The sequence below is a fragment of the Babylonia areolata genome, chromosome 2 (assembly GCF_041734735.1).
Source record: "Babylonia areolata isolate BAREFJ2019XMU chromosome 2, ASM4173473v1, whole genome shotgun sequence".
Classification (NCBI taxonomy): Eukaryota; Metazoa; Mollusca; class Gastropoda; order Neogastropoda; family Buccinidae; genus Babylonia; species Babylonia areolata.
Genome location: NC_134877.1, coordinates 52,942,368 through 52,955,713, shown reverse-complemented (window position 1 = coordinate 52,955,713; position 13,346 = coordinate 52,942,368). Strand labels below are relative to the sequence as shown.

Sequence of the window (13,346 nt, the reverse complement as noted above, 5' to 3'; positions counted from 1 at the left end):
TTCACTTCATACGACGTTTAGAAGTACTTGTACTTGGTTCTACATGTTATTAGTTTAACAAAATACTCAATTTTCATAATTATCAACTTTAAAACTATAAAACTAGAATGAACATAAAAGAGAAATTGAATCGACCGTGTGTACTACATTCCCGGCGGGTGTAACTAAACTTGTACATCTATCTAGATTTAGAGATAACGGCTAAATAATGCAGTGTGATTGCGGCGATAGCCACGTCTCCTTTACCGCGGACTTAAAAAGAATTTTTTTTTTTATTGCCCTTAAAGATTTTTTGAATGCCCAAGATACACCAGAATAATACGATTTATAAAGCGTTCTCACTGCGAATACCGCAATTGACTTATCGCCCTTTAAAAAAATATGTTCAAATATTAAATTTTAGAACGTCAGTTAAGGAGCCACAATAGTGTGTAATGGGTAAGACAGTTTCTTCTCACCCGAACACGCGGGGTTCGAATCTGGTTAGGACTTTTTTTTTTCTTTTTCTTTTTCTTTTTTTTTTTTTTTAACCCAAAGCTTTATAATAACAAATACAGAACACATTTTAACGATTAGATTTGTTTTTTTTTAAGTGTATCACAAGTGAGTCTTGAAGGCCTTGCCTCTCCTGTTTTTTTTTTTTTTCTTTTTTTGTTTGTTTGTTTTTTAATATAATTTTTGGATCTCAGAACGAATCTCAACGAAATAAACCGTTAATGATTCGGAAATACGACTTAATTCAGGAGACTTACAAACTGTTACTGATATGAATGTGAAGATTTTTTTCATAGTATGTTTAAGCCAAATTTGATATTCGCAGACAAAGTATTTTCAGAGAAAATGGCAATGTTAAAGTTTACCACGGACACACAGACAACTGAACGCTAGGTTGTAACATAGATTCACTTTGTTTACACAAGTGAGTCAAAACTGAATAGACCAGCGAGTTGTAGTTTCTGTCAGCCTTCGAAAACGGATCTCCGTAGATCTGGAAAAAAAAACAGCTACATGTTGCAGTATTTCTGTGTGATGGCAATGTCTCCTTTATGGGGGACTTAAAAGAATTTATTAAATAAACGAGATATACCACAATGACGCAGTCTAAGCGGCGTTATCACATCGAATACCGTGATATGTCTACTTACTTGCGACCCGTAGATGCTTAGTTCGAACCTGCGCTTATGCCCTCCTTTCTCCCCCGAAGTTTTATATTGTTAAATACATATCGCAATTCAATGATTTAAAATCTTTTTTTCATGTAATTTTTTAATGTGTATCACAAGTTAGTCTTGAAAACCTTGCCTCTCTTGTTTGTTTTGTTTTGTGTGTACCCATCCAGTACAGACTTCAGAACAAAAATGTAATATTGGTTTGTCGCCACTTTGAAGGTTCTTTCCCATCTTACTTATCTTCTGTCCTTTACACCCTTTGCAGTTCTCTCAGGTCTTCTGTTGAAAAACTCCTTTGATTCCCCAAACCTGTTCAAAGATATTAGGCCAAAGACCTTTCAGTATCAAGCACATTCTGTCTGGAATTCTCTTCCACTGGATCTCCATCACTTACCAACGCTGTCCTCTTTCAAAACAAAATTGAAAACACGCATGTTCAAGCAGACTTTTGGGTGAGATGAAGCATAGTGTTTGTCTGCAGTCTTCCTCCTCCAACTCACCCAACTTTACCCACAATTGAAGTCATCATGTAGTGTCTGTGTGCCTGTGCTTTTGCCTGGATGCTTATTGTATGTGTGCGCTCTATGTGTGCACGCGTGTGCCTGTGTAGGGCATATTTTGTGTCGTGCGTGTGCGTGTTATTGTTCATATCTGCAGCAGTATTGTCTTGGTGTATATAGATACACATATGTGTTGTTGTTCTCATGTGCATAGGTATGTTGTATATGAATTGATTCATATGAGGTGCTTTGAACCCGTTATATGGGGAGTTTGCGCCATATAAGCACAATTATAATTATTATCATTTTGTGCTTGTGGGTGGGTGGGTGTTAATGCATGTGTTCACTTCCTTGCATATGAACAGGTCCTGGATGGACTCAGCCTAACAGTCAGTCCGGGGAAAACGGTGGCCTTGGTAGGGTCAAGTGGCTGTGGCAAGAGCACAGCTGTCCAGCTTCTGCAGCGTTTCTATGACCCCCTGGAAGGACAGGTGTGTATCGATGTGTATGAACTGATATTTACACCAAACAATGCACGTACACTCACATTTACATGCGGACACAGACGTATTAACTTATGGAAATAGCCTGGAGAGAGAGAGAGAGAGAGAGAGAGAGAGAGAGAGAACAATGTTTTATTCAAGAAAGGTCATGGCCACATTTGAAGGGGTTCGAATAAATAAAACACGTTTTTGGTTATAATGTGCACACTTTTCAATACAGCAGCAGTCTAGCTGTCTCACACTTGACTTTCCTGATTTTTTGAAGGTCAAGCTGGATGGTGAAGATCTCCGAAATCTAAACGTTCGATGGCTGCGCAGTCACATTGGTGTGGTATCCCAGGAGCCTGTCCTCTTTGCCACCACCATTGCTGAAAACATCCGCTATGGCTGTGAGGGGGTCACAGAAGAGCAGGTCATTCAAGCAGCCAAAAATGCCAATGCCCATGACTTCATAATGAGTTTACCTGAGGTTGGTTGATTCTCTTTTTCTTTTACACCTTGTCATTTGTTTATTTGTCCGAAGTCTAAAGAAAATATGTTGAATGATCTGAACATTGAGTTTATGTGCCTGTGTCTTTGGTATTTTACTAAACTCTAAGCAAAATTAACATTTTAATGAAAACATTTTATCATTTTTAGATTTTACTGTTGACATAAACAGGCATGGCAGATTATACTAGATTTTTGTGATTTCAAGTAGCGATTGGCTTCAAACTTGACGGCTGTGTTCTAATTGCAGAAATATGAGACCTTGGTGGGTGAACGTGGAGCTCAGTTGTCCGGGGGACAGAAACAGCGTGTTGCCATCGCTCGTGCCCTTGTGCGCGATCCAAAGATCCTTCTGCTGGATGAAGCCACCTCTGCCCTGGACACAGAGAGTGAAAAGATTGTGCAGGATGCTTTGGATAAGGTGAGTTCACATCGTTTTGATGAAGCCTAGACTATTAATTTTGGAGTATCTTTTGTTTTTTTACTTGTGATTTCCCAGTTAAAATAGGAGTTATTTCCAAGTATGGGCTTCTTGATAAGGATTTCCATTCAGTTTGCTCGGTGCTTCAGTACAGGACAAGAAATGACAAGCCTTAGAATAACATTTTTGTATCTGTGAAAATTAAGGTGTACTTTAACCTGTCACAGATGAAACCCAACAGTGTTGCTGAATCCACCTTGTCATAAAGTTTTGAAAATTTGATGCACTCTAGTCACTGAATTTTCATATTTACCCCTGCTTGGAAGACACTCGCACATCTGAAATTATCCTTTTTCATTGCCAGCAAATTTTCCTGTCAATTTTGGAATTACTCATATTGATTTTTGATAGGCTTCATACGCTAATTGTTTATGTCCTGTAATTTTTGACTCACTTGTGTAAACAGAGTGAGTCTATGTTTTAACCCGGTGTTCAGTTGTCTCTCTCTCTCTCTCTCTCTCTCTCTGTGTGTGTGTGTGTGTGTGTGTGTGTGGTAAACTTTAACATTGCCTATTTCTCTGCAAATACTTTGTCAGTTGACACCAAATTTGACATAAAAATAGGAATATTCAGTTCTTTCCAGTCATCTTGTTTAAAACAATAGTGCACCTCTGGGATGGGCACAAAAATATAAAAAAAGAAGCCAAATTATATGCAAACTGAATTTACTGTTATATTTATAAATTTTTTTTATTCTGTAAACTTAGCACTTTGATCTGATATTCTGACACAACAACAAGAGCAGTCATTTTTATCATTTTTTGTTCAAACTGGAACTTCTTTTGCTAAGCATGGAAGTTATATTTATTTTGCATGTCTTTGGTGCAGATAGTAAAAAAGGGAAATTAATCTGTAATTAATGCTAGGGAGCTTAATTTGCTTTAAACTGATCTTTCTCATCTTAAACATTACATTTTGAAATTATACTCAATACATAAAAAGCTTGTGTGTTTTACTCTCAGTGTACAGGGCTTTCACTATGTTCATTCGCCCAAGTGGTCTATTTCGGAAAATACTAAAATCAATACGGCGAGTGGACTTTATAGATCTATTGGCTGAGCCCTGAAGGTCATGGGCAAAAATCAATTGCATACACATATTCATACATATTCAAAGTGCGTGCTCATATTCTTCGCGAACGCGAAGGACGCCATTTTGTTTCAAGTTGCTGACCTGCCCGTTCAATCCTATATTCAATGACAATACACAACAACATGTGATGGAAAGTTGGAGAAGAAGACCGTTAAATATTTTTTCAGAGAAAGATTTGTGAACGCCTCATCACTTACTGGATTAAGACCCAAGCTGCCATAAAACTATCCACAGAATCAGTCGGAATTCACAGTTAAAAATAATAAACCATGAGAGTTAATACCCTTGAATCGATGAAACGTAAAATTTTCCAGTCTTGACTTTTCTCAAAATGAAGTCCTTTTCACTTCATACGACGTTTGAAGTACTTGTACTTGGCTCTACATGTTATTAGTTAAACAAAATACTCAATTTTCATATCAACTTTAAAACTAGAATGAACATAAAAGAGAAATTGAATCGACCGTATCAACCCGGTGTAACTAAACTTACACATCTATCTAGATCCAGAGAAAACGGCAAAATGTTGCAGTGTGATTACTGCGATAGCCACGTCTCCTTTACCGCGGACTTACAAAGAATTTTTAATTGCCCTTAAAGATTTTTTGAATGCCCAAGATACACCAGAATAATATGATTTAAACAGCGTTCTCACTGTGAATACCGCAATCGATTTATCGCCCTTTAAAAAAGCATGTTTAAATATTATATTTTCGAACGTCAGCTAAGGAGCCACGATAGTGTAATGGGTAAGACAGTTTCTTCTCACCCGAACATGCGGGGTTCGAATCTGCCGTTAGGACTTTTTCCCCCACTTTTTTCTTTTAACCCGAAGCTTTATAATAAATACAGAACACATTTTAACGATTTTTTTTTTTTAAGTGTATCAAGTGTCTTGAAGGCCTTGCCTCTCTTGTTGGAATATGTTGTTCTGATCACAGGCCAGACAGGGCAGGACAACCATCGTTATTGCCCATCGTCTTTCCACAATCAAAACAGCCGATATCATCATCAGCTTCAAGGACGGCAAGGTGTTTGGGCAAGGATCTCACGATGAACTGATGGCAAAGCAGGGAATCTACTACCAGCTTGTTATGAATCAGGTATACTGCAATGTGAAGGGTAGCAAATTATGTACAGTTATTGTGCAACATCTTCACTTAGTGTGAGAGAGGTGACATGAAGGTAGAGACACTTCAGATGCCATCATGTGAACCCGTTTTATGCTAGCTTAGATTTTAAATGAGGTTAAATTTAGAATTTGTTTACAGTATGCAGGTGTGCGTCCTGTTTCTGTGTCATATGAATTTCTTCTTTTTTTCCCCAGACAACCAAAAGTGCTGCTGATGATGATGAAGAAGAAGGTACGTATCATTCTATTTATTATTCAACAAAATTATTATTCGGGTGAGTGATTAGTACCTCTTTTTTCATCATCCACTGACCATGGCGTTACATTTTTTTTTCTTGAAAGACATCAATAGTAAGATACACTTTTGCTGCTTCCTTCTTCACCTATCACCAGTAGATTTTACGTATGAAATATAATTACCGTTAAATTCAGACTATTTGCTGCAACTCTTCCCCTCACTGATCAAAATAAAGACGCGGCTGTGGATTTTACCGATGTTGCGAGTTTTCCCGATCCGATGACACGTTTAGGTCAAGTGAATTGAAAACTGGTTTTGACTCCTCGTGAATTCAAAAATCACTGAAAAGGTGTGCCAGTGTTGACTGTTCACGTTTTCCCCTCCAAATGTATATGTCCGTTATGCACACAAAATATTGAGTTGATCGCCCTTACTCAGACAACTACCATCCTGACGAAAATACGAAGCAATGCTTACGATGCAGCTTTCACTTTGCACGCATCAGACAGGTTTCTGTGTCTGTCGAGTTTCTCACTTTCTGTGGCTAATTTTGAGACGTTTTTGCACTTTTTAGTTCAACTTTTGCGGCTTATAAGCCAATGTGGCTTAGATGTGAATACATTCCCCTTTTCTGAATTAGGGGACGCGGCTTTTCTTTTACGATGCGCTCAATAGCCCGATTTTTAGGGTACGTATCCCATGCAAGTGATTTTTTTTTAATCAATTGTGTAAGCAAGTGACAAAGTGTTATAACTCGGTGTTCGGTTGCCTCTGTGTGTGTGTGTGTGTGTGTGTGTGTGTGTCCGTGGTAAAATTTAACTGATTTATTTTCTCTGGAAATACGTTCTCTGCTAATACCGAATTTGGATAAAATGTAGTAGGAATTAAAATTTTCAAAGTCATACCAATAATAGGTTGCAAGTCTTTCGAAATAAGCTGTATTTCCGGATCATTAAATGTTTATTTCGTTCAGGCTCGTTCCCGATTAAAAAAAAATCCAAAACCCCACTTCCCAGTTGCTGGAATGCAGGCCATGTTTGGTTAGAAGATGGCATGACATCGTTTTTCTTGTGTGCAATTAAAAGAAATACAAATTCTGGACAGAACACATACAGTGACACGAATTACATCATCAACGTGTTTACTGCATATTAATATCTTAAAGTGGATGCTGAATTAAATAGAACGAATGAAAAAAATATGAATTGAATGGACCGTGTCCTAGTTTCCGAGTGTAAATAAGCCTGTGGAACACGGATCTCCGCAGATCTAGAGAAAACGGCTACAAGTTGCGTTGTGCAAAGTCTCCTGTACTGCGGACTTAAAAAGAATTTCTTGAATGCCCGAGATATACCAAAATATCATGATTTAAACTGCGTTATCACTTCAAATACCGCAATCGATTTATGGCCTTAAAAAAGCACACACACATGCTTAAATGTTAATTTTTGCACATCATTGGTAGGTGCGCAATAACGCCGTGACTAAGACTATTTCTTTTTCCACCCAAAAATGCTTGTTTCGAATATGCTTTTGTTCCTGTTCTCAAGCTGAAGCTTTACAATAACAAATACAGAACACACTTTAACAATTGAAAATTTACCTCTCTCTCTCCCTCTCCCTCTCTCTCTCTCTCTCTATATATATATATATATATATATATTCATTTTTTAAGTATGTATTGCAAGTGAGTCTTGAAGGCCTTGCCTCTCTTGTTAAATGCTAAAATAATCTGAATTAGACATTCAGACAGTTATCACAATCAGCTTTAAAGAGTTGGAAAGTAATAGTTACATTCTCATGCAAATCTTGAGGAAGAGAGGTGTGTTCAAGACTAAATTAGTCTTTGCAGTCTCCTCTCCTGTCAAATGATCAGAATAATACAGCCTATATACTTTTCTTTACATACTCATAATTTCTGTTTCTCACATGCTTTGATGACCTGCTGGTTCCATTTGTTGTGGTTTTTCTTTACAGAGACCCATAGCTGAAAACAAAGGTTACTTTATTATTCCCCATTCTTTTTTGCCAGACAGCGGAGATATAGAGCTGCACAGACTTTTTAACGGGTGCATCCGAAGATGAATTATTTTGATAAAGAGGGAGAGGGGACGATGGAAGGAGATACAGGGGCTGGGGGAGGAGGGGTGGAAGAAAGAAAAGGTGGGGTAGGGGATGAGAAGGTGAATTCAAAAGAAAAACTGATTCAGTTTGACCTTAAGTGTTGCAGCTATGTTCGTACATGAAAGTCTGCTTTATGTTCCTGTATTCAAAGTCAGTATCTTTGTCTTCCCCCGCCCTCCTCACCCCTCATTTCCCTCACCCACACGTGGGACAGTCACGTCACCCATAGCAGAGTCTGTAGACTTGCTAAAAAAGTACTGAGCAATTTGTGTCATTGGTAGTTAATTCTACCCATACGTTCAGCTTGCAAGATTCACTTGTATTGGTTAGAAAAGGAGTATTCTTTACATTACTGTCTGTTCAGTATCATTTAGCTTGTTTTTTTTTACAGCCCAGTGTTGCCTGGTGCAGCCTCTTGCAGGGGATATTATAAGAATTAAGTCTCGCTCTTGTGTGCGAAAACTTAAGTTCTCTGGGTTTTGTTTTGTCATATCCAATATAGACTGTAAAGTAACATGCCGAGAAGAGATGGTTGCAATACAAAATATTAAAACATGGCACTTGCAAGAGCAGTTATCTCTGCATGTGCACAGCTTCATCACCATGTTATCGTTTCTGACAGAGGAGATCAAGAAGTTCACCCAGAAAGGAGCACCAGACAGCACTCGACGCCAGCTGTCCCGCGCATTGTCAAACGAAGGGGAGAGACCGCAGCGTGCGCGTGGTACATCTGAGTCAGAGAGGACAGAAGAGAAGAAAGTAAGTGGAGACCTGACAGGCTGGGATATTATGGAGAAGGCCTTTGGTGACATACCATTTGTTAGCCATTTTCCAGACCTTGATAACTTTGTCAAAGAAAGACACTGAAAAATGTTTGTCAGACTAGTTTTATCTGAACAGCTTGATATTTCAATTCGACAAAGGCTATCAGAATCCTTGAATTCTTTTTGTCATCGCTACTTTTAAAACATAGAAAGTTTCTTTAGTTATATATCATTAAAACAGTCACAACAACAGAATAAACTGACTGGTTGTTTGTAATACGCATTATGTATGAATTCAGTGTTGCAAACAGATACCTGCTTGGTCACAAGAAGACAACCAGTGGCAGGGATGCACTAGACACACACACCACCCAAATGACATGGCGGCCCCTTGGCCTCAGCTGCGTGGCCATTCGTTCAGTCCATATAAGTCCGTGAGTCATACCAGTGATAGGTTGTAAGTCTTCCAGATAAAGCCGTATTTCCCGACTATGAATGGTTTATTTCAAGTTGCCGGAACGTATGTTTCGGTTTAAAGAAAACATGATATCGCGCTTTTTCTTCTTTGCAATCAAAAGAGAATAAATGTGAATTATGGACAAAACACATACAGTGACACTAATACATCACCAACTTGTTTACTGCATATGAGTATTTAAAAGTGGATGCTGAATTTACTAGAATGAACGTTAAAAACAAATTGAATTGACGGCACTCCACAGTTTCGGTAGACCTAAGCCTGATGTACACCGGTCAGGAGAAAACGGCGACATGTCGTGGTGTGCCTGATGCAATGGCAACGTATCTTTTGTCACGAACTTTAAAAAATGTCTCAAGTAATACACATGAAAATAAGATGATTTAAACGGTGTCATCACCTCGAATACAGTAATCATTTTCTAGTGCTGGTAAATTATATGTTTGAATATTAATTTTGGTTGCCAATTTGTAGATGCACATTAAGTCTACTCAAGTCTACTTGCTTCCAACCCTAGCGTGCTTGGTTGAATCCCAATCCATTGCCTCTTTATTTCCCTTTTTCTCCCATTTTTTTCACTGTTAATCATATCTGGTACATATTACATTTTAACACATTTTTAACTATCTCTCTCTCCCCCTTGGATAAAGTGCGTTTCAAAAGTGAGTCTTCAAGGGTTTGCCTCTCTTGTGCCTTTTTTGTAAACAGTTTAGAGATTGTCGTACTTTTGAGTTAGAGGCTTACGGTTGTCTGACATGTTGTATGTTTTTTATAGGACGAAAAGGAAGAGCTGCCCAACGCCCCATTCACACGACTGATGCGGATGAACGCCCCAGAATGGGTGTACATTTTGCTGGGTTGTATCGCTGCAATTCTCAATGGGGGTGTACAGCCATCTTTCGCCGTCATTTTTAGCAAGATCATAGCGGTCAGTAGCCTAGTGCGTTTACTGAGGAGGGAGGGAAAGAGCATTTCGTCCAGATGAGAGACAAGAGACAGAATCTTGATTTTTATCACCACCCATTTTTCATTTATTATTATATAGCTTAAGCCAGGTTATTGACTTTTTTTAAACGATCTAATTAAAGCACAGATACGAGTAATATACATATGTGCATATACATTTATGCTCCAATTAATGAAGGAATGTACCCCCGCCCTCACACACCCTTCACCACACACACACACACACACACACACACACACACACACACCACAGAGTGAATCTTTAATTTGCTTGTATTTCATATCATCAGTCTGCATCACTAGTTAAGCATTTTGCATTACAATTTTCTGCATGAAACACTCACACACCAACAGAATTGCAATGCGAATAAGAGAAATCAGTTTATGACTTTTCCAGTCATAATCAAATGTACATGCTTTTTGTCTGAAGGTGTTTGCTGAGACTGATCAGGACAAACAAGAGAAAGACATCTTGATGTACAGTTTGCTCTTGCTGGGACTTGGTTTTGTTTCTCTTGCATCAATGTTTATGCAGGTATGTACAACTACTTCTACTTTTGACACTGCATCATGATTCATGAGCATACATATTTCAGCAGTTTGATAGTTTAACTGGTCTTTCATTAATGTTCACAGAAATATGATCTCTGGAGCTGCATGCATGTCTTTAATCATATTTTCAAAAAGAGGGGGAAACAGAATTTTCAAATAAATCTTGACAGTCTTTCAAGATGCACATGTCACCCAGCTAGCTTGTAAGATATATGCTATCCAGCTGTTTCCACATCACCAATGGATCTATGTGTGTGCCCCGATCTACATCAGACTTGCTGTATTCTGGATTTCTTTTTCTGCTTTCCTGTCAGTTTTGAACTGCGCCGGCCCGCCATTCATCTCTCCCTTCAACACGCCTGTACACGTGCAAAACGTAACGTTCAGTGGTAGTGGACAGGTGGGCAGCTTTTGTCAAGGTGAACGCAACGTCCCTCCCTTTGTTCTGTATTCGCGCGCTGAACTGTTTGCTATCGAACCTGCACCTTTGACCCCTGACCTAGTTGTGCGCCTGCGAGGAACAGGCATAGGCGCTTGCCTGCCGCGAAGACGAACTCGCCGAGCAGGAAAGAGAAAACAAAAGCCCATCAAAACTGTCGTTTCCGTACGGACCCCCAACAGCACTACTGACAGTACCCCTGATGTGTCACCTGTGTATGTTGACAGATCCACTTTATGCGGCGCTGTTTGTGCTGCTTCCAACCTCAACACACGTGTTCCTGCTAACATTTTTACTTTCCGTGACATTGTCCCCTCTGATGACAATATTCCGAACTGTAATGTATCCCCCGTGCCAGTGATAGCCTCTGCTCCTCTGCTTCCTACTCCTGCCACACCTGTCTCAACTCCCGGACCTTTTTCTTCCATTGTCCTCCACTGCTCAGTCACCATCTTCTTCTTCCACTGTCTGTCTGCCTGACTCACCTGCTTAACCATTAGATTCCTCTCTCCTTACCTCTGATGTCTTTCATGCCTGTCTGTTCAATGCTCAGTCTGTCTGCCCTGATCAAAAGACTGACTATATTTCTGATTTTATTTTTGAAAAAAACTTTAATATCGTATTTCTTACCGAAACCTGGTTAAAGTCACAAGGTCACGAACCCCAAAACAACTGACCCCCCCCCCCTCCCCTGGATACAAAACTATGTCACTTCCTCATTGTCTCGTGTAGGTGCCATCGCCACCGTCTACAGAGATATCTAGATATCTTGGAGTCTTCCCTCTCCTTCTCCCATAACCACGCCTTTCCACATGATACCTTCGAAATGCTAGAAGTCACTCTCAGTGTTCCCGGTCACTCAATCATCTTCTTTTGTCTCTATCGTCCTCCTCCTAGTCGTAAAAATAACCTAACATCTTCTCAGTTTCACGATGAGTTCCGAACACTACTTGATTACTACAACCTTCGTTCTGGCAAACTTATTATCCTCGGAGATTTCAATTTTCATTTCGACAACCAGACTTCCACTGATGTCAAACGCCTCTGTCTTATCTCTGTCCACTCATTCTCTCTCTCAGTTCGTTACAGAACCAACACACAGATCTGGCCATACGTTGGACTGGCTCATCGCACGTGACTCTGATGCCACAGTTGCGTCAGTGACTGTAACTGACAAACTTCCTTCCGACAATTCTGCTGTTATATTCTTGCTTAATATTTCAAAACCTACCAGAACCAAAAAATCTGTTACTCGTCGCAACCTGAAATCCATCAACATTAATACTTTTTCTTCTCAAGCTGCTGAACGCCTTTCCAAAATTTCTTCCCGTACTGACGTATCCACACATTACAACACTGTCCTCTCTCAACTGTTGGATGAACATGCACCCCCCACTACCCGCATGCTCCCTGACAGACCCTCCGCCCCATGGTACACACAAGGCATTCGACTTGCAAAACGCAAACGTCGCCAACTGGAAAGACGATGGCGATCAACAAAACTGCAAGTCCACAATCAAATATTCCGAAAACAAATAATGTCAAACATGTGATCTCATCAGCAAAAACAAACTTCTTTTCTTCTCAAGTTCGCGATGCCACATCCACCAAATCTCTTTACTCTGTCATGTCAAATCTTCTTGGAACTTCAAAAAAGACTCCTCTTCCTTCTGCCTACACTTTATCTGAACTCCCCAATGTCTTCTCCTCTTTCTTTTTCGACAAAGTCCAAAATATTCGTACCATCCTAGACCAAATGTCTTTCCGACCTGCTCATCCTGATCCTCAATTCAGCGGCACTCCTCTCCATTCCTTTAATCTATTGACTGAAGCAGAAGTTCATGAAATCCTGAAAGAAATGACAATAAAATCCTGTGAGCTCGATCCTATACCAGCCTCGGCCTTTTCCCAGTGTGTCTCACATCTTCTCCCCACAATCACCAATATTGTCAACTCATCCCTTCTCACTGGAACGTTTCCATCCAGTTTCAAAACTGCAATCGTCCGGCCTCTTCTGAAGAAACCCAACCTTGACGCAAACATTTTGAAAAACTATCGACCAGTTTCTAATCTTCCATTCATGTCCAAACTCCTTGAAAAAGCTGTCCTCAAGCAGCTCAACAACCACCTTTGTTTCAACAATCTCATCCACCCATTTTAGTCTGCCTATCGCGCTGACCACAGCACCGAAACCACTCTCCTCCACATTCTGAACAATCTACTGATAGCGTCCGACTCAGGAAAAATTTCCCTTCTTACTCTTCTCGACTTGTCAGCCCACTTTGACACGATAGACCATTCAATCCTTCTTTCCCGTCTTCATTTTACATTTGGTATCAACGGCACTGTTCTAAACTGGTTCAAATCTTATCTCACTGATCGGTTCCAGTCTGTCATTGTTGATCATTTCCAATCTGAA

At 39.7% G+C, this 13,346-nt stretch overlaps 1 protein-coding gene across 1 annotated transcript in view; it reads left to right on the top strand.

Moving 5' to 3' along the window:
• Positions 1-13,346, top strand: part of LOC143274960 (ATP-dependent translocase ABCB1-like) — a 60,796-nt gene that overhangs the window by 22,625 nt on the left and 24,825 nt on the right. The window contains exons 12-19 of the mRNA XM_076578979.1: positions 2,035-2,160; positions 2,438-2,641; positions 2,912-3,082; positions 5,176-5,337; positions 5,562-5,598; positions 8,351-8,487; positions 9,746-9,898; positions 10,367-10,471. Coding sequence (XP_076435094.1) covers positions 2,035-2,160; positions 2,438-2,641; positions 2,912-3,082; positions 5,176-5,337; positions 5,562-5,598; positions 8,351-8,487; positions 9,746-9,898; positions 10,367-10,471 — 1,095 coding nt within the window. The remainder of the gene's footprint in view (positions 1-2,034; positions 2,161-2,437; positions 2,642-2,911; positions 3,083-5,175; positions 5,338-5,561; positions 5,599-8,350; positions 8,488-9,745; positions 9,899-10,366; positions 10,472-13,346) is intronic.